The sequence below is a fragment of the Miniopterus schreibersii genome (genome assembly GCF_964146895.1).
Source record: "Miniopterus schreibersii genome assembly, chromosome: 1".
NCBI classification, from domain to species: domain Eukaryota; kingdom Metazoa; phylum Chordata; class Mammalia; order Chiroptera; family Miniopteridae; genus Miniopterus; species Miniopterus schreibersii.
Window position 1 is genome coordinate 199,715,288 of NC_138101.1, and position 24,596 is coordinate 199,739,883.

Sequence of the window (24,596 nt, forward strand, 5' to 3'; positions counted from 1 at the left end):
CCTGCTCCCACCTCTTCTGTCTCAGCACTGGCCTCGGGCTCTAGGTGAGCTCTGTCCGCTGCGGCTACGGAATTACAAACCCGGGGTGGGGACGCCGTCAGGACACAGGACAGCCAGATGTGCCCAGAGCAGCCCTGGCCCATCTGGATCAGTAACTGCCACCGTAGCTTGTGTAGCTCCCCCTGGTGGAGCTGGGCGGTGTTCTTGTGTCACAGACGAGGGTGCTGATGCCCCCATCCGGCTCTGCCACCCGTCCTGTCTCCTTCCCGGATCTCATTCCTGAAGACCCCAGGGTGGCAGCAGGTAGAGGCGGCGGGCAGTCTGGGTGCTGTTCCTGTTCACGGGGACGGGAGGGTGTGGCCCCCCTGCGAGAACAGGCTCTGGCCTCTCGGTGCCCTGTGGGAATTCCCAAGGCTCAGTGGTGAGGCCCAGGCCCCGTGATAGAAGCTGCTGTCCTCCCGGTGGCCCTGAGCCACGTGGCCTGAGTGAGGGTCTGAGTCCTGCCCGGACGCTCAGGTCCTCACCCCCAACCCCAGGGGCTTCTGTGGAGCCACCAGGCTCAACGTCCCCAGGCGGGAGCCTGAGACTAGAGCCAGAGCCGCTGCCTCAGGCACTTCCGGAGCCTTCCTCAGGGGCTTGATTGCAGCCCAGAGCTGGAGTCCATTGAGAAGGGGTCCGTTGCAAACAGGCCCATTTTAACGGTTTCTCTCAATAAATGAGGATCCTTCGCATTTGTGCAGCAGGAGCCCTAGAGGTGTGGCAGGTTCACACCTGAGCCCACAGAAAAGCCCCGCGGGTGAGAGTTCCCGTCGGCCATGAGCCCACCCCCCTTACAGACGAGGGCCCCGGGCACAGAGACTGACGTGGTGCCAGGCGAGGGCTCTGGGCACAAGAGGAACTCGCCCTGTGACCCGCAGAGGCCCAGCTGGTTGGGATGCAGAGCAGCTCCCCACAGGGCAGCTCCGTTACAGGCCACTCAGCCGCCGAGACACCGTCCCCCCGCCCTCAGCCTGGGGCAGGTTACCGCAGGTTCCCCATCGAGGGCTGCCAGGTAGACCCCACAAGGAATGTCCAAGGCACCTGCTGGCCTCCCAACCTAATGCCCAAGGTGATAACACCAGTCAGGGCCTCCTCGAGCCTCACCCCCACCCAGCCCCTCGCTGGCTCCATCCATGGGGCCTGAGTTGGGAACCGTCTCTGGGACCACCACTGGCCCTGCAGCTGAAGAGTCTGGCTAGAAATCGGCCACAGCCCTACCCGTCCTCACAGGCAGAGCTGGCAGAAAAGGGGACCTGAGGGGGCCTGGGAGGCATATAACCACCCACCCAAGGGACCAGCTCCACCACACACACCACCAGCCCAGCGTCCCTGTGGAGGAGAGGGGGACTCCCAGGCCAGGTGCCCCCGCCACCAGGAAGGACACCAGGCTCCTGTCCTTGGAGACTCCCTTTTATTGTCACTGAGCACAGGGTGGTCCCGGGGCCTGTGGACAGTAGCCACCGCACAGGGTGGGGCCACATGATGCTGACACCGATTCTCGAATGGCCCGTGGTCCGTGCCTGCAAGCAGGTGAAATGCTTGGTGAAATGGGAAGCGTGAAGCCACTGCCCCGCTGTCTTTAGATGTCACTACCATGTTACTACCTCGAGACCGTGCCGGCACCCCAGCGAGCCAAGGCCAGTGTCCCAGGTGTCCCTGATGGGCAGCAGTGGGACAGGAACAAGGACAGGGCTATGAAGACGTCCATCAGCATGAGCACTGCCCCGGCCTGCCCCGGTCACCCTCCCTGAGCCTCCCGCTCCCCTGGGCCTGGCCCCCCTGGGCCTGGCTCCCCTGGACCTGGCCCCCCCTGGGTCTAGGCTCCCCTGGGCCTGGGCCTGGGCCCCCTGGGTCTAGGCTCACCTGGGTCTAGGCTCCCCTGGGCCTGGGCCCCCTGGGTCTAGGCTCACCTGGGTCTAGGCTCCCCTGGGCCCCCTGGGTCTAGGCTCCCCTGGGCCTGGGCCTGGGCCCCCTGGGTCTAGGCTCACCTGGGTCTAGGCTCCCCTGGACCTGGCCCCCCCTGGGTCTAGGCTCCCCTGGGCCTGGGCCTGGGCCCCCTGGGTCTAGGCTCACCTGGGTCTAGGCTCCCCTGGGCCTGGCTCCCCTGGACCTGGTCCCCCCTGGGTCTAGGCGACGTAGGGCTTCCTCCTCTTCCTCTTCTCGGGCTCTGACAGCAGCAGCTCCAGTTTCCTCTTGGACAGTATGAGCCTGGGCGCCTTGTCCCTCTCACTCCCGAGTCTGGGTGTCAGCCGTGACACTCTGGCCCTGCCCTGCACACGGTGGCCAGTCTCGGGGGGCTCCACAGCAGGGAGGAGGGGCCCCCAGTCTTCCTCCGTCATTTCTGCGGGCTGCATGTCCACATCATTGAACCCCGGGGACGCAGGGTTCCCGCCGGTGGCTCTCACCACAACGAGGGCTGGAGTTTCTGGTGAGAGAGGGTCTGAGTGCGCTTCTGGGCTCCTGGGTGTTGGGGTGTGCGAAGGCGGGTGGCAGGTCGTGGCACTTGGAGAACAGTCCTTGAAGCTGCAGGCCAGGTGGGCAGGGATGTCCTCCAAACCAGGGTAGGGATCTAAAAGCTGAGGACACCACGCCGCTGAGCCCCCGAGCCCCTCCCCGCAGCGGGGCAGCTGCAGCTCCTTGTTACGGTCATTTCTCCCCTCCCTGATGCCGGCAAACTTTGCACGATCTGCCTTGCACATAAATCCTTTAAAATGCATCAGACAGATCACACGGCACCCAAAATTCCTGAGGGTCCACTGTCGCCAGGGCCCAGCCTGAGCCCTGTCATTTAAAGCCCTTTGCCCCAGGGCTGGGCTCAGGCAGGCCCAGCTGGCTCGGTGCACGTGGCCCGGCCAGGGGTCTGAACCCATTCCTGCCCGATGCCCCCTCCAAGGCACAGCATCCCTGGTGCAGGACAAACTCGGCCCTGGCCTGCTCCTGACCAGGCCTGTGCCCACGTGCCCGTCACTGCCCACTGCCCCTCGCACAGGCGGCCAAAAGAACCTGAGATGGGCGCTCAGGTCCAACTGCCCCGTTTTCAGAGGTGCCATGGTCTGTTCTCGAAGGCGCGTGGGCAGTGTGTCTGAGCAGCAGGCAGGAGCCACCCCCACCCCAGGGCAGTGACCACAGCCCAAGGGGGGTCCGGAGCTTCCTGGGTGTCTAGTAACAGCCCCCCCGCCCCTGACCTTTGTCAGCATTTCCTACTTACTCGGCCTCTATTTTACCTTCGCCACCAGCACTCTTGGGGAGGGGGGGGCGCCTGGCAGTGAAGGTCCCCAGAGAGCGTCTAAGTCTCTGAGGCTAATCACTGCCCCTCCCGCACTCACCCGAGCGGCTCTCTCTGTCACTGCTTTGGGTGCTGTGTGGAGACATCCTTCCAAATACACCACGAGGACCCGTGAAGACGGGAAACCCATCGGGCTGATCAACAGACCCAACGTTCCTGCGCCCCAGTGTCTCCCTCTCACTGACCCCACACGTGGCTTCCTGACACCCAGCCGGGACCCAGGGCGGGGTCAGTGCAGGGACCCTGTGGGCAGTGGAGACCCCAGGAGCTCATTTCCTCTCTGGACAGCTGATACTGTTCTTTATCCCCCAAAGGGGTAAATAAGAAAATAAAGGCCGTAATCTGTAGGCAACTGTCGTGGGTTCAGATTCAGAAAGTGGTCGGAGCTGCTGGGACCACAAAGCCAGCATCACCCACTGTGTGACCCCCCGAGGAGCAGGTGGGGGTGACAGTCTCGCTGTGAACAAACCCTGAGATGCCCGGTGGGACACACTCGGGTTTGGGTGAGAGTGACAATGGCACACACAGCTGCTCTTCAGTGTTACCCGGTGCCCTAAAACACCCCGAGCCAGGCAGTAACTGCGCCTCGAGGGTCAGGATTCATTTTCATTTTGATTGAGGATTTTAAAATTGACTAATTGTAAAACGATAGTCTTGTCAGTCCTCCAGGCAAAATACTTCATCGTTTTATCTTATTTTTAAAATTTTTTTAAAGCCCAGCTGGACGTGGCTCAGTGGTTGAGCGTCGACCTGGGATCCAGGTGATCGGGGTTCGATTCCCCGTCAGGGCACATGCCCGGGTTGCGGGCTCCATCCCCAGTCAGGGGCGTGCAGGAGGCAGCCGATCAATGACTCTCATCATTGATGTTTCTACCTCTCTCTCTCTCTCCTTTCCTCTCTCTGAAATCAATAAAGATATATTTTAAAAAATAAAAATCAAAATTTTTTAAAGAGTAAAAAAAATTTAAATATCAAAATGAATTTTTTTTCCAAAATATGGAAACACAACAAGGCAGGGAAGAGTCCACGCAGCAGGCTGGAGGCTGGCCCTTGGCTGGCCCTGGGGACTCGTGTTCCAGGACGGCTCCAGCCATTCCCTCCACAAGAGCGGCAGCGGGTGGCCCTGGCAGGGCAGGTGGTTAGAGCGTTGTCCCGATACACCAAGGTTGTGGGTTCGATCCCCGGTCAGGGCACATACAAGAAGCAACCAGTGAATGTATAAATAATGGAACAACAAGTCGATGTTTCTCTCTCCCTTTCTATCTCTAAAATCATAAACCTTTAAAAGTTAAAAACAAATAAAACTTAAAAGAGTGGCCGCCGTCTAACGTACCTCTCTCCAGATTCCTTCAACAAAGTCCACGTGGTTCTTTCTGTGATTGACCTGAGGGAAAAACGTCCTGAACAATCCTTCCAATCGAGGGAGGCAGATGGTAGCTTAGTGTTCAAAGCAAGAGCCAGGGTGCCCACTGCCCAGGCCAGCGGTCTCTGCCACGGCTTCTGGCGGGGGGGGGACAAGGAGACGCTTCCGGAGTCTGAGCAGGGGCAGAAGGGCCCTTAGAGGTTTGGTTGAGGGACTGAAATGCAAAGCTGGGCCCCAGCCGGTTTGGCTCAGTGGTTAGAGCGTCGGCCTGCAGAGTGAAGGGTCCTGGGTTCAGTTCCAGCCAAGGGCATGGACCTCGCTTGCAGCCTTGATCCCCGACTCCAGTCAGGGTGCTTGGGGGAGGCAACCAATTGATGTGTCTCTCACATCAATGTTTCTCTCTCTCTCCCTTCCACTCTCTCCGAAAAGCAATGAAGAAATATCCTCAGATTAGGATTAAAATGCAAAGCTCGGCCACTTTGAACAAGAAAAGCACTGAAAGAAGCAAAAATGACCCACGGGCCCCGCAGGGCAGCCCACACTCGTTCCGCACGAACGCGACTGGCCACCCGCCCTTCCCTGCTGAGGCCCAGGTGGGCCAGGCGTCCACGTTCCAGAACCCTCCCCACCCGGCCCAGGCTGCCCAGGAAAGCAACTCCCCAAGGACGGGGACGTGAACACCTCTGATCTGGGGAGGAGAAGACCTGTAAGGACGACCCCAAGCACCAACGACGACATTTCCAAGGAGGCTCGGCCCGGGCAGAGCCCCCGGCCCCGGGCGCAGGGCCCCCTCCCGTCCCGCCCTCTGCGCGTCCCGCCGGGGGACAGGCCGAGGCAGGAAGCACCTTGAGGAGATGGAGCGCGTTTCTCTGCCTCCTCCGGAAGCCCGCCCTGGTGCTGGTGGCGCCGAACGCGGCCCGGATGCAGCTGGGGCGGCCGGCCCTCAGACCCGCCATGGCTCGGGCAGGCGTAAGCCGCTCACTGCACTACAGCCCCGCTCCTGGGACAAAGCGGGTCAGCGGGTCAGGGGTGAGTGAAGGGCTGACCACCAAAGGCCAGGAGGGAACCTTCTGGATGTAGGAACCCGTCCTGCCTGTGGCGGTCACTCCACCGGGTACACTTGTCAAAGGTCAGCGCTGTGCGCCCAGAGGGTGAGCTTCGCTGTAAGTCACACATCAGCGAGACAAATCCGGGGAGCGTTCAGAATCTTTTTAATGAAAAGAAACCCCACAGGCCGCTGGCGGTGCAGGCAGATCACCCAGGATCAATACCTCAGCCTGGGGAAAGCCCCTCACGGGGAAATGTCACACCGTCATGGACACGGAGAGTTCTAGAACACGGGAGTGCAGAGGGGACCACCATCCAGCTCAAATGTCCTCCCTGCTTTGTTTTGTTTCTTAACAGATAAATTTAAGCCCAGGCTGGGGACTGACTCACCCAAAGTGATATAAACTCAGCTTTTCCTAAAAACTTTGGAGTTGTTAAAAACAAATTTTTTTAAAAATATGGAACACTAGCCCAGCCGGCGTGGCTCAGTGGTTGAGTTTTGACCTGTGAACCAGGAGATCACGGTTCGATTCCCGGTCAGGCACATGCACTGGTTGTGGGCTCCATCCCCAGCAGGGGGCGAGCAGGAGGCAGCCGATCAGTGACTCTCATCATTGATGTTTCTCTCTCTCTCCCTTCCTCTCTCTGAAATCAAAAAAAACATATTAAAAACAAAAAACTGTACACCCAAAAAAACAGAGAACATCTACTCTAAAAACAAACAAACATAAAAACCAAAACAAAACTAAGAGAACAGGAGTCTACCGACCTCCGTGGAGTTTCATGTCACGCGGTTTCCTCGAGAATCCCGGGGGAGGCTCCACGAGACCTGTTGGAGATCGTCCGTCACAAACAAGCACCACCTGCAGCAGGCTTTGCCTGAGAGACGCAGGTTCCCAAACTGGGCTCCTCGGAACACCAGTTCTCAGGCCTAGAAACCAACGGTTCAGAGAAACACAAAATTGTACACACCAGACCTGAAGGCAGCGATTTTCAACACTTTTCATCTCACAGCACATAAACTAATGACTAAAATTCTTCAGCACACCAAAAAATATATATTTTTTGCTGATCTGACAAAAAAGTAGGCATAATTTTGATTCATCCACACTGGATGGCTACTGTTGTGTTGGCTGTTGTCATTTTTTATTTGACAATTTAAGGGAAAGGAGGTCAGTGACCCTGACTACTCAGGTACTGCATGTTTTAAAAATTCTTGCGGCACCTGGTTGAAGATTGCTGCCCTACGGCATCCTCGTTTGAAATGTCCCTAATGAAGAGTTCAGAAGTCACCACTCTGCCCAAGAGTCACCAAATCTCTACCTTCAAGCAAGTTCTGTCCATGAAGCTCCGAGTGCCCACTGCCCCTCTGGCACCTGTCCAGGTGCATGCAAGAGCACACACATGCACACACATGCACACGCACGCACACGCACGCACAGCCATGTGAACACACACTTCACACCATGTGTCATTCTGGTCCCAAGTCTCCACCCACCACCTCTGGTGACCCCCGTTTTCATCTCCCACCTCCAAACCCCCGCACCCCACTGCCCAGCTTCCTGTGGGGTTTCTAGTAGGTTCTTCCAACAGCAGAGAGGTCTGGATCAGACTCTCCGCTGGAGCCTCCAGAGGGAGCCACCCAACACCTGGACTTCAGACTCTGGCCTCCAGGACTGAGAGGATGCATCTCTGTTGTTAGAAGCCACCCAGCTGGTGGTCATCTGTTAGGGCCACCACCGGAAAGCAATGCACCCTGTTAGATACAAGGGCTATTATTCAGAGGAAAGTGACGTGATCTTAAAGATTTCCACTCTTTTTGTTTGAATAAGAGCAGCCTGGTCGGCGTGGCCCAGCGGCTGAGTGTCCACCCAGGAACCACGAGGTCACATTTCAATTCCCCCTCAGGGCACATGCCCCTGTTGCGGGCTCGATCCCCAGTAGGGGGCGTGCAGGAGGCACCTGCTCAATGATTCTCATCATTGATGTTTCTATCTCGCTCCCTCTCCCTTCCTCTCTCTGAAATCAATAAAATATATTTAAAAGAAGAGCCAATCGGGGCCTGTCTACTCTGTGAGGAATGCGAGACACGTCAGTCTGGGCTGGAGGCTGGAATCCAACATTTAAGTACCAAGGGCGGCAAAAGACCGGGCTGGACATGAAATCACCCTGAACCCAATCCTGGTGGCCAAAACGTCAATCATTTAAAGTGACACCATTTCCAATATGTGGGAGAAATAACCCAACTAGTGGGGAACACAGAGAAAAAGGGAAGGGAAAAAAGTTCTATTTTTTAAAGGTATCATTCCCCAATGTTATATTTGAGCTTTAGATAGTAAAAAACAGAAACAATCCCAGCCCCCCCCCACTCCCCCCCACCCCCACAACCTAGGAAAAAGTCACTTTCAGACTCACCTCAGGGGTGTCAAGAAGTCATAAGCTGGCAACCTGAAGTTTTAGAACAGAAAAGTTAGGGAGCAACAAACCAACTTCTGGCCAGTTCTTCCTTGTAGCCCTTGCCCATCCTGGCCCCGCCCCTGTCCATCCTGGCTCCACCCCCGTTCATCCTGGCCCCGCCCCTGTCCACCCTGGCCCAGCCCCCTGCCCATCCTGGCCCCGCCCCTGTCCATCCTGGCTCCACCCCCTGTCCATCCTGGCTCCACCCCCTGTCTATCCTGGCCCCGCCCCTGCCCATCCTGGCCCCGCCCCTGCCCATCCTGGCCCCGCCCCTGCCCATCCTGGCCCAGCCCCCTGCCCATCCTGGCCCCGCCCCTGTCCATCCTGGCTCCACCCCCTGTCTATCCTGGCCCCGCCCCTGCCCATCCTGGCCCCGCCCCTGCCCATCCTGGCCCCGCCCCTGCCCATCCTGGCCCAGCCCCCTGCCCATCCTGGCTCCCAACTTGACGCAGCTGTGGTTATGAAAAGCCCCAAAGCGAACAGAAGTGGGAGACAGGAGGGGGCCTTGTCGCCCACCGTCTCCTGGGGCCCTTTGCGGGTTAAGTGCACCAGGTGGCAAAGGGTCAATGTGATAATTTCACGTTGGTCAAAAGGTGAACATTTGGCAAATTTTCCTAATGAAGCTTTTTAAACTTCTGTAAATAGAATGTGTAACGCATGAGAGAACACTGGATAATAGCAAAATAATTTTTTTTTAAATAATACAAACTAAATGCCTGTCGACAAGGCAAGAAGGGGGAAAAGATGATGGGTCGGGACCTTCCCAAACAGTCCAAAATCCCAGGGGGGGAGTGGCCAGGCCTGAGAACCCACAGCTCTGCCTGGGGACCGGCCCCGCCTCCACCCCTGGAGCCAGGCCCAGGAGTGGCCCTGGGGGGACAGGCCAGCTCCCCGGCGGGCTGCCCCTGTGGGCGCCGCCCGGGAGTCTGGGGGCCCCCAGGGGCAGGGGCTGCCGATGGAGGGTGGCGGTGCCGTCCAGGGAGCCAGCCGCTGAGAGGAGGGGTCAGGGCGGGCCGCTGGCCTGAGAACCAAGGGGGCGGTCAGAGCGGGTGCAAAACGGGTTCGAAAGTTCTCCCGACGGCACTCGGCAGCCGACCAGCGCCTCCCGCTCGCTTTCCCGGGGACCCGCGGGCTGCCTCCTGCGAGCCCCCGCGGGGACCAAGCCCCCCCGCCGCAGGCCTGCAGCCCCCACGGGCAGGCCTCACCTGCTGGCAGTGCGCGGCCCTCTCCACGGAGCCGGGCTCCTCGCAGGACCCATCAGATCAGCAGGTTCTACAACCAGAAAGGAAAACCGGTTTCCGGGCGCAGGGACGCGCCGCAACACGAGCGCAGCACCACGCGGACTTTACTTCTTGTTTCTAATCACTTTCCTTCGAGCGAGCCACCGGCTAAAACTGTATTTTGGAGGAAATACTGAGCGGCTTGGCCCGCCGACGCCAACCAGCCGCAGGTGAGTCCGGGTACCCTAGGATCCTCCTGTGGGTTTGGGGGTGTGGGCGGGGGGGCCCACTGCCCAAGCGCAGGCTGGTTGCCCCCCGAGGGCCAAGCAGGGGCAGCCCCAGGCCACCCCGTGACGGACGCCGCAGGGGCGCCCTTTCTCAATTCCTCGCTCATACCCGGGTGAACCGGACGCACCCCCACACCAGCCCCCACCGCACACCAGGGTCTGCGAAGCAGGGACCCCCCCTCACGGGGTGAGAGCGGGGTGTGGTGAGGTCCTCGCTCCCGAAGGGCAGGGACACCCCCACACACACCCTTTTGGGGGGGCAACGCCCTCACTCCCACGGGGCAGGGACCCCCACGCAGGAGCCGGGCTGCGCGGCCTCGGGGCCCCTCCTTTCTGAGGGAGGCACCCCTCTCCTGTCCGGGCCAGCGCGGCTTTCACGCGCCCCCGCGGGGCCAGCCCGCAGCCCGCAGCCCCTGGCGCCTGGCCTCGCAGGCTGCGCCCACCTGCCGCACACGGGGGGCTGCGCCCCCGCTTCCCGGCCCCCGTGCAACCTCCGGGGTGGCAGGGAACTGGGGGGGGAGGGTGGCTCCGAGAAGGGGCGCCGTCACTCCAGTCGGGGCCACCGGAGTCGGGGACGCTGACCCCGCGCAGCTGGGGGCGGCCTGCAAGGGCCGGGGTGCGGGGCGCAGGCCGGCGCCGCACCCACCTCCTGCGCGGCTCGTCCATTTTGCGCGCAGAGGGATGGTTCCTGAGTCAGGAAGGAAGGTCTGGGGGCCAGCCCCCCGCTGTGTGACGTCACAGGCATCTCCATGGCAACGAAGCACGCGGCTCCGGGGAGCCGGGATGGGGCCCGCGCCCCCGGAGGGGCGGAGTGTCTCCTGCGCGCCCGCCGCCCCGCCAGCCCCTCGGCAAAGCTCCGGATCCTTCCTTCCGCGGGGCCCGCTCCACGCGGGACCGGGGAGGGCTTTTCTAAGGCATAATTTTGCCGCAAAACCTTGAGCGACTTCCCCGTGCCCTGGGACGTCCAAGCCCTTCCCCGTGGCCGCGCGCTCGCCCCGAGACCCGTCCGCGCGCCAGGGCTGCGGCCACGCGCGCCCCTCCCAACCCGGGGAGGCTCCAAGCGCTCTCCCCGCCGACCACCCACAGCTCTGACTTCGCCCGGAGATGCGCCCCCCACCCCGCCTCCACCCCGCCTCCACCTCGCCAGCGTAACTTCTGTGGCCTACTTTGGCACCGCCTCCAGGAAGCCTTCCTTGACCTCCGAGATCCGGGTTAGGAGCCGCTCCTCGGTGCGCCCGCTGCCGACCGGCCTCCCTGGAAGGCGCCTGTTGATTTCTACGTGGCCCCTTAGACCGTCCTCCGCAGCCCAGAGATGCTCAACCCCCATCCCCCCACCTCCCGCACAGGAACTGCTCAGCAACATATTTTGGACGAATGATGAACTGGTGAATTAAAGATGCCACAACTAAGGTTACCTGCTCAGCCACTTACTACTATTATTATTATTAGCAGTTTTTGAAGTCAGAAACTGAGGGTCTTTCAACTTTGTCTATTTTCAAGATCGTTTGGCCCGGCCGGCGTGGCTCAGTGGTTGAGAGCAGACCCATGAATCAGGAGGAGAGCGGGTCTGACTTGGGTCAGGGCTCGTGGCTCTGCATCCCCAGTAGGGGTGCAGGAGGCAGCCCATAGTGACTCATCATTGATTTTCTCTCTCTCTCCCGCTCCCTTCCTCTCTCAAATCAGTAAAAACGTATTTAAAAAAAAAAAATTATTTGGCTCTTCTGGGTCCCTTGCTTTTCCATGTGAATTTTAGAAACGACTTGCCAATTTGTGAAACAAACGCCAGCGGGGATTTTGCTAAGGATTGTTGTGAAGCGGTAGCTGACCCTGCGAGTCCTGCCGTCTTAGCATTGTGCCTCCCAGCACCGGAGCGCGGGATGTCCTTTCCTGTATTAGGTCTTCTTTGTTTTAGCAAAGTTTTGTGGGTTTTTGCGTGTGAGTCATATATTTCTTTTGTTCAATTTATTTCTAAGTGTTTTTGATGCTATTGTAAAAATAGAACTGTTTTCTTAGTTTTATCTTTGGATTGTTCATTGTTCGTGTATAGAAATACAACCGACTTTCGAACATTGACCTTGTGTCCTGAAACCTTGCCGAACTTGTTCTAATGGGGGGTGGGTGGGGGGGGAGAGATTCCTTATAATTTTCTATATACAAGATCATGTCACCCACAAATAGAGATAATTTTTTCTGCTTCCTGACCAATCAGGATGCCTTCTCTCCTTTTCTCTTGCCTGACGGCCCTGGCCCCAACCTGGAGCGCAGTGTTGAACAGCACTGGTGACAATGAACAGGATCCTTACTCTCGCTGTGTTTCCTCTCGGAACCAAGTGCCTGGAGTATGTCCCAGTTACACAGATGTGCTCAGGGACGGATGAAGGGCTTACAGGTGAAACCATGTCACAAAATCCAGGGGGTGCTTCAGAAAGCCCAGAGGGGGTGCTTCGGGGGCTGTGGTTCTATCCATCCAACCATGTAACAAGTGGGTGGCTGATCTATCAACTTTTTCATTCGGATTTGTTAGGGTTTTGTTCGTTTTTTATCTGGAATTTAAAAAACAACACTGCTTCTTTTGGGACCCCTGTTCCAGCTCTAGAACGTTCATTGGTCAAGTGCTGAAGCCCTAATGTACTTTCATAAGAAGATGCTGGCCCAGCCGACGTTGAGCGTGATCTATGAACCAGGAGGTCAGGGTTCGATTCCTGGTCAGGGCACATGTCCGGGTTTCGGGCTCGGTCCCCAGTGGGGGGTGTGCAGGAGGCAGCGAATCGATGAATCTCTCACTGTTGATGTTTCTCTCTCTCTCTCTGAAATCAATAAAAACATTTAAAAAAAAAAAATGTGTTTTTCAAGCAGGCGAACACCGTTGGCAAACGACGTGCTCAGCCCACTGGCTCTTCGGATCATCATGGAATCTTTGTTCAGTTTTTAATGGAGCTATTAATACACCATGACTCACCCAGGGCCCTGCTTCCTGGAGTGTTCTGCCCGGGGAGGGGAAGCAATGTTCCTTCCTACGGACTTTCAAAGGTTGGAGCAGATCTTGAAGGCTTAGAAAGGGAACAAAAGGTTCCCGAATTATACAAAGTTATTTACACAAATTTTCATCCCCACAGGAAGGGGGAAACCTAACAAATTATATGTGCCCAGCTATTCATTCACATCCACAAATATGTACCAGGGGCACCGGCTGGTGGCGACGAACGCCACACACCTTCCCTCATGGGGACAGGCAAAGGGGGGAGGTCGGACTGAACACCAGTCACCGCAGGACAACTGTGAGAAATGCCACGAAGGGAGAGGCTGCAGGGGCCAGACAGAGGTAGGATTTAGCCCAGTCCTAGGGGGCATGAGGACCATTGCAGGCGACTTCCTGCTTAATGGGTAGGCTTCTGTTTGGGATACGTAAAGGTTCTGGAACTAGGCCCTGTCCAGGCAGTTCGGTTGGTTAGAGCATCATCCCAAAACACCAAGGCTGCAGGTTCGATCCCTGGTCAGGGCACATACAAGAAACCAATGACGCGTCAATAGGTGGAACAACAAATCCATGTCTCTCTCTCTCTCTTCCCCCCTTCCTCTCTCTCTCTCTGAGATCAATAAAAAGAGGAAAAAAATAGATACTGGAAATAAATACTGGTGATGGCTGCACGTTTTAAATGTAGTTAATGCCACTGAACTGTACACCGAAAATGGTAAATTGCATGTTCTGTACATTTTACCACAATTAAAAACAATAAGACTGCCCTGGTCAGTGTGGCTCAGTTAGTTGGGCTTTGTCCTGTGCGCTGAAAGGCCACTGGTTCAGGTTCAATGTCCAGTCAGGGCACATGTGCAGGTTGTGGCTCAGTCCCCGGTAGGGGGCAGGTGTGCAGAGGTAGCCAGTCTATGTTTTTCTTTCCCTCCCTCCCTCCCCCTTCCTCTCTCTCTAATAATCAATAATAATGTTTTTGAAAAAACATAAGACCATTCCTAGAAGGGTAACTCTGGCGCATGAATACCTTGAGAGAGGGGCTCTGTCAGGTTTGCACGGCCCACCTGCGTGCTGAGACTTCCCTGCCTCAGGAGGCCAGTGGGAGGTGAAAGGGAGTTTGGAAATCTCCAAAATAAGTTAAAAAAAATGAAGGAGTGTAAGCTAAAGTGTCTGTAAGCTGATATGCTTAGGCTCATTTATTAACAAGTATCTGAGCGTGTGCCACGTGCCAGACACTGTTTAAAGCATTTGGGACAGATCAATACTGCATGTTTATTCTCAAAACTCAGGACAGGTCACGTGGGCTCCCCTAAACCCCGTCTTCAGAGGCACAGCGGAGCCTCAGACGCCCACCCCAGGTTTGACCCTAGTGCTGAGGGGCAGGGAGACCACAGGGGTTGTCAAGGAGCCTGCGCCCTCCGATCTGTTTCCTCTGTAAGACAACATGGGGGGGGGGCTGGGATGGAGCAAGGGGCCACAGGACAGGATGGTGGCACTGACCAAACCACCTCAGTGTTGCTGGCGTTAAGGACATTTTCCAGGGTGGGCATGGGCCCCACTATTTAGAAGCAGCCACCAGCACAGGCCATGGGCCGTCCCAGCAGGTGAGCTGTGCAGCAGTCCCGGTCCAGGCCTGCGGGCCGGGCTCACGTTCCAGACACACGGTTCGTGATTTCTACCCTCCAGCTCTCTCATCACTCAGACCGTCCACTCTTGCTTCCCAAGGCCGAGCCGTCCAGGCTCTCAAGCCTGGCGATGCCCCCTCCCTCGTCTTGGCGAGCTCCCTGCGCCCCTCTCTGTTGAAATAAGGTCAACCTTATGCCAGCAGTCACCGTCTTCCAGGAGCTTCCCCACACCTTGCCCCTCCTTGCTGTCCTTATACCTCCCCTGGGGGCCTCATGGCCTTCATTGTAGCCACCACAGTTGCGTTGCTCTGCCCACCTTCCCCAATGACACCGTTTTCGTGTGTGGCCCCACCAGACTGTACTGGGCCAGCTCTTAGTGGGTGTTCAATAAAAGCGATGAACATGTGCCTGGTAGGGATAGCTAGAAGTTCAGAGGACCAGAGACGGTGAGTGGAAGTAGTCTAGGAAAACTTCCTGGAGGAGGCGAGGCTTAGACTGGGGCTTGCTGGACGTTACACTCTGGACATTATCTGCTAGAAGCGAGCCTGAGTAAGGTGATCTCATAGGACGACAGGAGGAAAGGTCCCACCTGAGTAGGTGAGTCTTTGGAAGGAACAGCTGTCAGTTGCTGAGCACTTGGTAACGCCAGGCACCTGCTGAGTCTGTTCACCTGGAAAATGGCAGAACAGCCTTGAAGGGACTAATTTACAAATGAGGTCCGGATGCAGGGGTCCATGGGCTTGCTCAAGGTCACTTTTGGACGCCAGGAGGCTGCTTTCTACATCTTTGCTTCTTTTTTTTTTTAAAGATATATTTTTTATATCAGAGAGAGGAAAGGAGAGGGAGAGAGAGCTAGAAACATCAATGAGAGTCATTGATCGGCTGCAGCCTGCAACCCGGGCATGTGCCCTGACCGGGAATCGAACCCTGATTGCCTGGATCCTAGGTCGACGCTTAACCGCTGAGCCACGCCTGGCCGGGCGCTTCTCTTTTCTCATGAGCTATTAGGTATAGCCCACCATTAAACTCACCCATTTTAAGCTCTATGGACTTTAACAAATATATACACCTGCGCAATCATTTCAAGTTTTTGGACACTTCCAAATGTTCTCTCCTGCTCCTCCACAATCAATCCCACCAGGACTCCTGGTGGGCCCCAGATTACCCACTTTTCCACCCTCTGATGTACTTTTGCTTTTTTTGGAATTATATGAAAACGAAATCACATCGTATGTAACTTTCACTTAGCGTAATGCTTTCCAGAACCCACAACTTAACGCTGTTTTCCAACACTGCTCCTGTTTACCCAGGTCTCTCATGTTTTAGTTCTGTGCCCAGGTGTTGCAAAGCCTTCTGTAAAGCTTGTTGTGAATGAACACAGAGATTTAACGCTTATTTGTCGCTAACACAAATTCAATTGGGTTTTGTATATTTATCTTCTAAGACTTTGCTAAATTCAGTTTTCAGACCGTTTTTGTAAATTCCTTACTGGTTATCTACAGATAACCAAGTAATCTGTGAATGAATTTTATCTTTTCCAGTCTGTACCCATCTTTGCTTTTTCAGTGCAAATTTTAGCATCCAGTCCCCCCTCAGCAGGATGGGACTAATTACAGGTGTAAAACCACATTGGTTTTTTTAAAAAATATATCTTTATTGATTTCAGAGGGGAAGGGAGAGGGAGAGAAACATCGATGAGTCACTGAGCAGCTGCCTCCTGCACACCCCCTACTGGGGACTGAGCCTGCAACCCGGGCATGTGCCCTGACCGGTAATCAAACTGCAATCTCCTGGATCCTAGGTCGATGCTCAACCGCTGAGCCACGCCGGCTAGTCCACATTGGGTTTTAAAGCAGGTGACGGACTTCTGGTGGCCTCTTCCTGGGATGCCAGCATGGTGTGTATGCCCCACCCACTGGCCAGGCGTCCCTGCTCCGTGTGGGTTACAGGGGGACAGTTCCAGATACACAGTCCTTGTCTACTTGCCATAAACGTTCTCCCAGTGACTCGGAGGGAGGGCAAACTCAGTGGGAGACCACTTACAGAAGTCCTTGGCTTGCAAGTTCCCTCAAGCACCTGCAGCTTGGATTTGAATGCAATCTTGAATACTCTTACGAGAAGCGTTGGCACCTCCCTGTTGCCCTTGCCAGTCAACCCCTAGTTTCAGCAGGTATACCCTACACTTCCCCCAGCTGGTAACCTCTCAGTAAGGCACAAAGGCAGGAAGACTAGGGGCTTTGGGGTTAAATGTGGGCTCAAATACTGATGCCTCAATTGAATTCCTAACAACCCCACCTCAGAGTATTTTAAGGAGTAAATGCGATCAGTGTTCACCAGGCACTAAGTACCTACTGAGCACGGACTAGGGCACTGACCTTCCCCAGTGTCTAGAATCCCACGCTCCCCCTCCTCCATTAGCCACTATCGCCTTTTATAGGTGGCCTTAGACTCCAAACCCAAATCCTATATGGACCAATTTTTCTTAAAAAAAAAACAAGAACAAAACACTACATTAGGACTTCAGCCATCCCTGTCCCCAGCCCCCAGGAGGGACCATGCTTCTCCTCTCATCACCCTCTACCCACCATTACCCGCAGCTCAGCATCTAGCCGTGCACCCTGCCTCAAGCTCAGTAAAGCAACGGAAAGAACAAGGCAAGGTATTGGGGGGTCGGCAGTAAGTAGGTTAAGAAAGAATTTGGAGACATTCCTAAAGCCAAGGTTTCAAGGGGCTCTATTGAGACTGCAAGGTGTTCTGGAAATGCCATAAAAAGGAAGTTTGGACATGATACCCCCCTAAGGTAGACCTGTCGATTAGAGAATGTATTGGAGGGAGATGGGGAGTGTGTGCTGATAGACATTCTCTCACACCTACCACCTGTGTCCCCCGGGAAGGTCACAGTGAGACCCAGGGCAGTCAATGTGAACCATCTTTTTCCTGGACTCTTCTGGGCAAGGTGTGTGTACCTAATGCTGTTACATCCTGGGTTCATCTCTAACAGCCCCCCAAGTAAGACATTTTCACATAACTTTTCCTTTTAATTTGTCTGTATTTGCAACAACCTTTTAAAGCAGAACATGACAAGCGCTACATTTCTATTCACAAAACTTGCTCCGGGGAACTGCTGAAGGGCTTTACAACATGCCTGGGTCAGCTTACAGTTCTGAAGCTACTCTAAACAACACTTCTCTGAAACAAGCCCTATGGAAAGCTCCTCCCATCAAGCTGGTCAGCTCAGCACACTAACTTCTAGAGGCCGTACATGCAGTTGATAACTACAGGGTGTGTGAGGCTTAGAAAGTAGATCCTAGGGGATGAAAGTTGTTTTAACCATGGATGTATCTCAGAAAACTTCAGCGACAGATCTTGTCTACTTAGGAATCTGCTTGAGATAAACACTTTAGACCACAAAGCTAACAAACAATAGGCAACACGTATCTTACAGCAAACATAACCCCTTTGTTAAAACAGGCCAACGCGAACTAGGAAAGCACGGCGAGCTCTGCTTTAGTGCTTGGAGCATCACAGTATCATACACCTAGAGGGAAAGAAACCGGATCTTTCCTTTAAGCAGTTATCATGCCATACACGTTTTTAAAATGTTAACAAAAATAAAGAAAGAAGTCCTTGAAAATATATCATCCAAGGGAATGAAGGTAAAGTATCGAACACGTGTGCAGGTCACCCTCCAGTGAGCTCAGTCGACTTCCTCCATGCGTGAGGTGTCGTCGTCTCCTTCCAGGGGCGGCATCTCTTCGGTCACAGCAGCACTGCTCTCGTCAGCAGTGGGGTCATCTTCATCGATACCTGTTTGGAAATAAAAGCTGTGTATTAGATTTCTTAAAACCAACTAGCCTAATACTACTGCTGGTTTAGAACCACTTTCAATGGTGAGCAATTACAGGGTATACGAGTCTCAGCTCCATTTTTTAGCCCTTACGGACTAAGGACCTATTTATCCAGCCCTTCAACACGTGACTTTAATGTTTCCCAAGCAGGGTGAGATAGTCCAATTGTGACCAAGGTGCCAAGAGTTACCCCCTTCATCAGTCACGATAAGTTCCTTCTTTGGACAACACAGACTTACCAAGACCCAGCTTGATCATCCTGTAGATCCTGTTAGCATGTGTCTGGGGGTCCTCCAGACTGAAGCCAGAGGACAGCAGCGCAGTCTCATAGAGCAGGATGACCAGGTCCTTCACAGACTTGTCGTTCTTGTCTGCCTCCGCCTTCTGCCTCAAGGTCTCGATGATGGAATGGTCTGGGTTTATCTCCAGGTGTTTCTTGGCTGCCATGTAACCCATTGTTGAGTTGTCTCTCAGGGCTTGAGCCTTCATGATCCTTTCCATGTTTGCTGTCCAGCCATATGTGCTTGTGACAATGCAGCACGGGGATGTCACCAATCGGTTTGACACAACCACCTGCAATCAAAGTATTAAGTGATGAACGGGGCTAGAAAGATTCTGTCACTGCAACTTCTCAGCACCTGTCCCATCTTTACTGTGAAATGAAGTCTCAGGAGCCCGAGTACTGAGGAATCAGAAATATCATGCACTTGCAAACTTAGGCATCCCACTGAACAGAAAGGCTGAAGCTTTCTATTCTAAATTAAGAGGATTTATATAGGGGCCATGTATGGTTCAACTTTAAAGAAAAAAAAAATTCTAACATAACTTCTAACAAGTGTAAAAAATTAGCAAATGTAAGTAGCAAGAAAACATACCTTTTCCACTTTTTTCTCCAAGATGTCCTTCATGATTTTGCACAGGTTTTCAAACTTGGTTTTTTTCTCTTCCTGTTTCTTTTTCTCTTCTTCATCTTCTGGAAGTTCCAGGCCCTCTTTGGTGACCGACACTAAAGTCTTGCCCTCGAATTCCTTCAGCTGCTGCACACAATACTCGTCAATAGGCTCGATCATGTAGATCACCTCCAGGCCGTGCTTCCGGAGGCGCTCCACGAAGGCCGAGTTAGCGACCTGGTCCTTGGTCTCACCTGGTATTGAAGAGTTACTTTTAGACCTTTCACAACAAGAGGTTTCCCTTCCTTTGACTTTTCTCATCTAGTCAGATCTAACCACCACCGGTATGGCCAGCTCACGTTAACTACCTTGCCTAGACTAGCACCTACTAACATGTAGGTACTGCCACACGGGTAGGAAACACCCACAGTTCCTGCGAGGTTATAAGAACCGAGGTGAGACGTGACGTGACCACTCGTCCGTTACCTGTGATGTAGTAGATGTGCTTCTGGTTCTCCTTCATCCGTGTGCAGTAGTCCTTGAGGGAGACCATCTCGTCACCAGACGCGGATGTGTAGTATCGCAACAGCTCCGAGAGCTTCTTCCGATTTTGAGAGTCTTCATGGATTCCAAGCTGAAAGAGAACATTAGCTTTAGAAAAAATTTTCCTGCATTAAAAAAAAAAAAGTCATTTAAAATCTGAGAAGCCGGTTTTCATTATTGCTAACACTGGAATGTGTTTGCACCAACCTTAATGTTTTTAGAGAACTGCTCGTAAAACTTTTTGTAGTTCTCCTTATCTTCTGCCAGCTCAGTGAAGAGTTCTAAGCATTTTTTGACCAAATTCTTTCTGATGACTTTCAAAATTTTGCTTTGTTGCAGCATCTCCCGGGAAATATTCAGAGGAAGATCCTCAGAGTCTACCACACCTCGAATGAAGTCTGAAAGAATATAAAAACCAGAGTCACTCCACAAATATGTAAACCCCCAAAACCAAAGAGGAAGGACTCCCCTCCCCCACGCTTAAATCAAGAACGACTTGAACCAGTGACAGTGGTCGAACCTCACACCCAACCCCACTTACTCAGGTACTCGGGGATCAGCTCCTCGCAGTTGTCCATGATGAAAACCCTGCGCACATACAGCTTAATGTTGTTCTTCTTCTTTCGGTTTTCAAACAGGTCAAAGGGAGCACGTCTTGGGACAAAAAGAAGTGCCCTGAATTCCAGCTGTCCTTCCACTGAAAAATGCTGCAATAAAGCACACACGGCATCACAATCGTGGACAAACACCTGCAGCTGCAGCTCAAAGCCCTTTAGAGGGGTAGGGATGAGAAAACTTGACTCCAGGCAGAAGCCGCAGAGGCTGTGCTGTCACTCACCTTCACCGCCAAGTGGTCCTCCCAGTCGTTGGTCAGGCTCTTGTAGAATTCCCCGTACTCCTCATTGGTGATGTCGTCGGGGTTCCGGGTCCAGATAGGCTTGGTCTTGTTCAGCTCCTCCCGGTCCACATACTTCTCCTTGATCTTCTTCTTCTTCCGGGCCCCGTCCTTCTTCTCTCCCTCCTCCTCGTCAGAGCCCACATCCTCGATCTCCGGCTTGTCCTCGGGCTCCTTGTCCTCCTTCCCCCGCTCCTCCTCCTTCTCCTCCTTCTCGTCGGCCTCGTCGTCGCTGACCTCTTTATCACGCTCCTTCTCCACCTGCAGAGACAGTCCCTTCCAGCGTGAGGACGTTGACCGAACAGAGGGGAGAGACTTCACACCAAAGCCCATGACCCGAGAAACACGAACCAAAAACTTCTCGTCAATACTTGATGTCCGTAACTAAATACAGCCCTGAGCACCTGGCGGGAGGAACAGACTTCACACTGGTCCAGGAACTACGGCCAGTGTGGGTGTTTGCCGGAGCAGATCGCACAGGACTCAGCCCCTCTGGTCATCCGCACACAGGCTGTGGAAACTTACAAAGAGTGTGATGGGGTAGCCGATGAACTGGGAGTGCTTCTTCACGATCTCCTTGATCCTCCTCTCCTCCAGGTACTCGGTCTGGTCCTCTTTCAGGTGCAGGATGACCTTCGTTCCACGGCCCATGGGTTCCCCTGGGGGAGGAGCGGAAAAACCAATTTAACTTCAATCTCAATGGCCAAGTCAAGGTAAAAAAACCACCACCTATCAGCTCTCAAAGGCATACCTGACTCTTTTTGAACAAACTTATAAAGCAAGCTTTACTGTTACTGGATGGAGCCCCACAGCCGTTACCTGCCTCACCCAAGATAAACAGCCAGGATGTTAGGCTATCACACTATCGCTGCTCCCCAGCTCCAGCCCCAAGGTCAGGCAAACTTCACAGCGGACACTGCCTACGCCCGCTCCCTCCACGCCCCCACCGGCTTGCCCAGCGCGTTAGGCCCTTAGGCGCCTACCTACGTCGGTCCTGACCGTGAAGGACCCTCCCGCGGAAGACTCCCAGGCATACTGCTCGTCGTCGTTATGCTTGGTGATCACAGTCACTTTCTCAGCAACCAAGTAGGCCGAATAAAAGCCGACACCAAACTGGCCGATCATAGAGATATCCGCGCCAGCCTGCAGGGCTTCCATGAACGCCTTGGTTCCCGACTTGGCAATAGTACCCAGATTATTGATCAAATCGGCCTTCGTCATTCCAATCCCCGTATCCACGATGGTGAGGGTCCGGTCTTGCTTGTTTGGAATGAGGTTAATGTGCAGCTCTTTCCCAGAGTCTAGCTTACTAGGATCGGTCAGGCTTTCGTACCTGATCTTGTCCAGAGCCTATCAAAACACGCACATCGTTAAGCGCAAGAGCCTCTAGATGTTGAAATTACCCTCAAACCAACCTCCCCCCCCCCCCCGCAGGAAGAGGCGACTTACGTCTGACGAATTTGAAATAAGCTCCCTCAGGAAGATCTCCTTATTCGAATAGAAAGTGTTGATGATCAAGGACATCAGCTGGGCGATTTCCGCCTGGAAGGCGAACGTCTCCACCTCCTCCTCCTCCATCGGCTGGTCGTGGGCCTGGGTCTCCTCCGGCATCTGCGAACGACCCCGGGAGCCGGTGGGAACCCCGCGCGCACGTCCGCAGCAGCGCCGGGGCCCAAGAGCCGCCCCCCGTGTGTGCAGAGCCTCACTTCCGACACACGCGAGACCGCGGGGACCCGAGAACGGGGGGCGGCCCGCGAGGCGATGACCTCATTCCGGGCCGCGCGGCCCGCGGGGCGCGCTCCCCCCGAGCGCCGGCTGCTCGCAGGCCGCGGGCGCCGCCTCGCTGCAGCTCGGACCCGGGGCAGGCCTTCCGGGCGCCGAGCGGCCCCCTCCCGCTGCCCCCGCGCCCCACGGAGCCCGCCGCCCGCCGCCCCCGAGGAGGAGCGAGCCCGCAGCAGGCCGAGGCCTCCGCGCCGGACCACGGCCGCCCCGCACCGGCCGACGGACGGGCCTCGGGGCCGGGCCGGGTCCCCCCGCCGCCGCCCCGCCGCCCCCCGAGCCCCCCGTTTCCCCCCCGCCCCGCCCAGAGGCCCCCCGCCGCCCCTCACCTTGACTAAGGGTCCACGAAGGCTCCGCAGCGACGCGACACCAGGACGCAGAAGCAACTGGCGCGCACGTCCGCGCCGCCCTTATATAGACGCGGGCCCGCCCTGCGCGCGCCGCGCCTTTTCCAGAAGCCTCGCGAACCTTCCGGAAGCACCCGCCCCAACCGCTGCCGCGGCCGCGCGCCCGCGCCTGCGCGCTGGCCGCCGCCCGCGCCGCCCCCAACCGCCGCCGCAGCGCGCCTGCGCGGCCCGGAATTCTCCCGAAGGTCTCGCGCGCGCGCAGCCGCCCCCCGCCCGGCCCCGCCCCCTCCGCCGACGCGCGGGTCCCGCGCCCCGCGCCCCCCGCCGCCCGCCCGGCGGCGCCCCTGCCGCTCGCCGCCTGCGCCCGGGGCGTGGGGCCGGGCCGCGCTCGCGCCCGGTGGCGTCCGCGAAAGTGAACTTGTGCTTCTCGTGTCCCCGGGGTGTCAGCTGCGAGCGTTAAGGGCAGGGCAGACCCCCCATTCCTGCAGGCGGCGCTCGCGGCCCCAGAACCGGGTCCCCCAGCGTCGGGGGCTCGGTGCCAGGCTCAGGCAGGGGTGGGGGGCAACGAGGAGAGGCTCCGGGCCACTTTTAGGGGCTTGGGGGCGGGGTTGCGGGCTGGGCAGCCTTGGGGAGGTTGGGGTAGCTGTGGGGGGCTGGGGGGCCGGGGGTGGGAGACCGGACCGCATTGCATCCGGCAGTGGAATTCGGGAAACACGTGCGGGGTGACCAGGGCATGCTCCCCGGGAGGTACCCCGACCCCTGGTTTCTGCCTTCGCGAGAGGGGAGCCCCCCACCCCGCGAGGGGCGCGCTCCCGACGCCCGGAGGTAATGCTGAGGGTCCGCGCGTCCCCAGGATCCGGGGCGCAGGCCACTGCGCGCCTGCGGGGCTGGTCGGGTCCCCACGCCCGCCGCGCGCAGGGGACACGCTGGATGGCACGCGGACGTGGTCCCCCCGAGTTCCCCAAACCCACACGCAGCCCCTCGGCTTCCCTAAAACCGCGCGCCCTGCGCACTCCGAGGGCCCCTTGGTCTGAAATTCCGGCGTTTCGTGGACAAAGTGCTGCGCCCCCAGCGACACCCTTCGTGTCGCTGATTCTGTTGATTTCAGGGGCCCCTCTAGGTACCTAACTCGTGGCTGGGACGGTTAATATGCCCCAAAAGCCAGTTTCTAGTTGGGGACGAACCGGCCAAGTGCCTGGAGCCAGGCCAGGGGAGAGGGTAAGACGGGGCGGACCCTGCGGCTGGGCGCTTGGGGGGAGGCAGCTGAGCCCCCCACCCCGACCCTGACCCTTGGGGGACCCCCCGGCTCGGCTTTGTCTCTGGCCCCTCCCACCGCCGCCCCCTCCTCCGCACGCCCCGGGCCTTCTGGAACCGTCTAGAAGCTCCTTACGATGTAATAAAAACTTGTCGGAGCGGCCCCTCCCCTGGCTCGCCCAGTTTTTCCGGGGACCGGGTTTTCACCCCGGGGCCCGGGCCCCACTAGGAGCGCGTGCAGCCGGCGCGGGGCGTCCCGAGCCGCGTCAGAGCGGGAGCCGCAGGACGGAAACCCCGCCCACGTGGGGAGGCCAGCGGGGCGCAGCGGCTCTGCCCCCGGCTGCCGCAGGGGCTGGGTTTCCCGGCGGCCTGGCCGCGGGGGCGGGCGAGGGGGGCCGGGGAAGAGAGACGGGGCGCGACGGCAGCTGCAGGTTCCCCGTGAAGGGTCCCACGCTCTGTGGCGGCAGGTGCCTCCCCACCGCCCTGCTGCTCCCCCGACTTGGAGGCCTGGCGCACTTGTTTCCACCAGGAGGTTTAGGATTCCCTGCAGATGAGCCATTGCAGCCCAGCGGTGAAATTCTCTCTCTCTGGGTTCCTGGAGCCCTCTCCGCTCTCCAGGGAACTTGCCCCAAGGCTGCCCGGGGACCTGTTTCCCAGCAAGCTCCAGCTGTCCCGTCCCTGCCACCTTCCCGGCCCTCCTGCCCTCTAGCTCTCCAGCCTGCCTGGGTTGGGACGGGGGGTTTCG

At 56.5% G+C, this 24,596-nt stretch overlaps 2 protein-coding genes across 4 annotated transcripts; both read right to left on the minus strand.

Annotated features, from left to right (window-relative positions):
* Positions 1-1,434: 1,434 nt before the first annotated feature.
* On the minus strand, positions 1,435-10,962 carry LOC308559420 (uncharacterized protein). 3 transcript variants are annotated; one of them, XM_081142175.1, is made up of 8 exons: positions 10,866-10,962; positions 9,398-9,464; positions 8,151-8,183; positions 6,505-6,564; positions 5,534-5,688; positions 4,659-4,709; positions 2,113-2,615; positions 1,435-1,559 (listed from the first exon to the last, which is right to left on the minus strand). In XM_081142175.1, the coding sequence occupies exons 5-7, from the start codon at positions 5,642-5,644 to the stop codon at positions 2,166-2,168; spliced, it is 612 nt and encodes a 203-aa protein (XP_080998301.1). In that variant the 5' UTR covers positions 5,645-5,688; positions 6,505-6,564; positions 8,151-8,183; positions 9,398-9,464; positions 10,866-10,962; the 3' UTR covers positions 1,435-1,559; positions 2,113-2,165. The 3 variants fall into 3 exon arrangements, with proteins under 3 accessions (XP_080998301.1, XP_080998303.1, XP_080998302.1); XM_081142177.1 differs by lacking the exon at positions 10,866-10,962 and adding an exon at positions 10,346-10,422; XM_081142176.1 differs by lacking the exon at positions 10,866-10,962 and adding an exon at positions 10,346-10,374 and having other exon boundaries at positions 6,505-6,666.
* A 5,818-nt stretch (positions 10,963-16,780) lies between these two features.
* On the minus strand, positions 16,781-22,772 carry HSP90AA1 (heat shock protein 90 alpha family class A member 1). The gene is made up of 11 exons (XM_081157714.1): positions 22,580-22,772; positions 21,921-22,082; positions 21,455-21,821; positions 20,997-21,130; positions 20,415-20,732; positions 20,118-20,283; positions 19,784-19,974; positions 19,520-19,667; positions 19,019-19,287; positions 18,383-18,716; positions 16,781-18,102 (listed from the first exon to the last, which is right to left on the minus strand). Exons 2-11 carry the CDS (start codon positions 22,080-22,082, stop codon positions 17,993-17,995), a joined length of 2,199 nt encoding a protein of 732 aa, XP_081013840.1. The 5' UTR covers positions 22,580-22,772; the 3' UTR covers positions 16,781-17,992.
* Positions 22,773-24,596: the final 1,824 nt, after the last annotated feature.

Excerpts from the sequence above, each read along its gene's own strand:
- LOC308559420 (XM_081142175.1), bottom strand. The coding sequence starts at position 5,644 with ATGGCGGGTCTGAGGGCCGGCCGCCCCAGCTGCATCCGGGCCGCGTTC. Across the intron at positions 4,710-5,533 it reads ACGCGCTCCATCTCCTCAAG|GTCAATCACAGAAAGAACCA; the intron begins GTGCTTCCTGCC and ends TTTTTCCCTCAG. Across the intron at positions 2,616-4,658 it reads TTGAAGGAATCTGGAGAGAG|CTTTTAGATCCCTACCCTGG; the intron begins GTACGTTAGACG and ends TGGTGTCCTCAG.
- HSP90AA1 (XM_081157714.1), bottom strand. The coding sequence starts at position 22,082 with ATGCCGGAGGAGACCCAGGCCCACGACCAGCCGATGGAGGAGGAGGAG. Across the intron at positions 21,131-21,454 it reads CACGGTCAGGACCGACGTAG|GGGAACCCATGGGCCGTGGA; the intron begins GTAGGCGCCTAA and ends CTCCTCCCCCAG. Across the intron at positions 20,733-20,996 it reads GCTACCCCATCACACTCTTT|GTGGAGAAGGAGCGTGATAA; the intron begins GTAAGTTTCCAC and ends CTGTCTCTGCAG.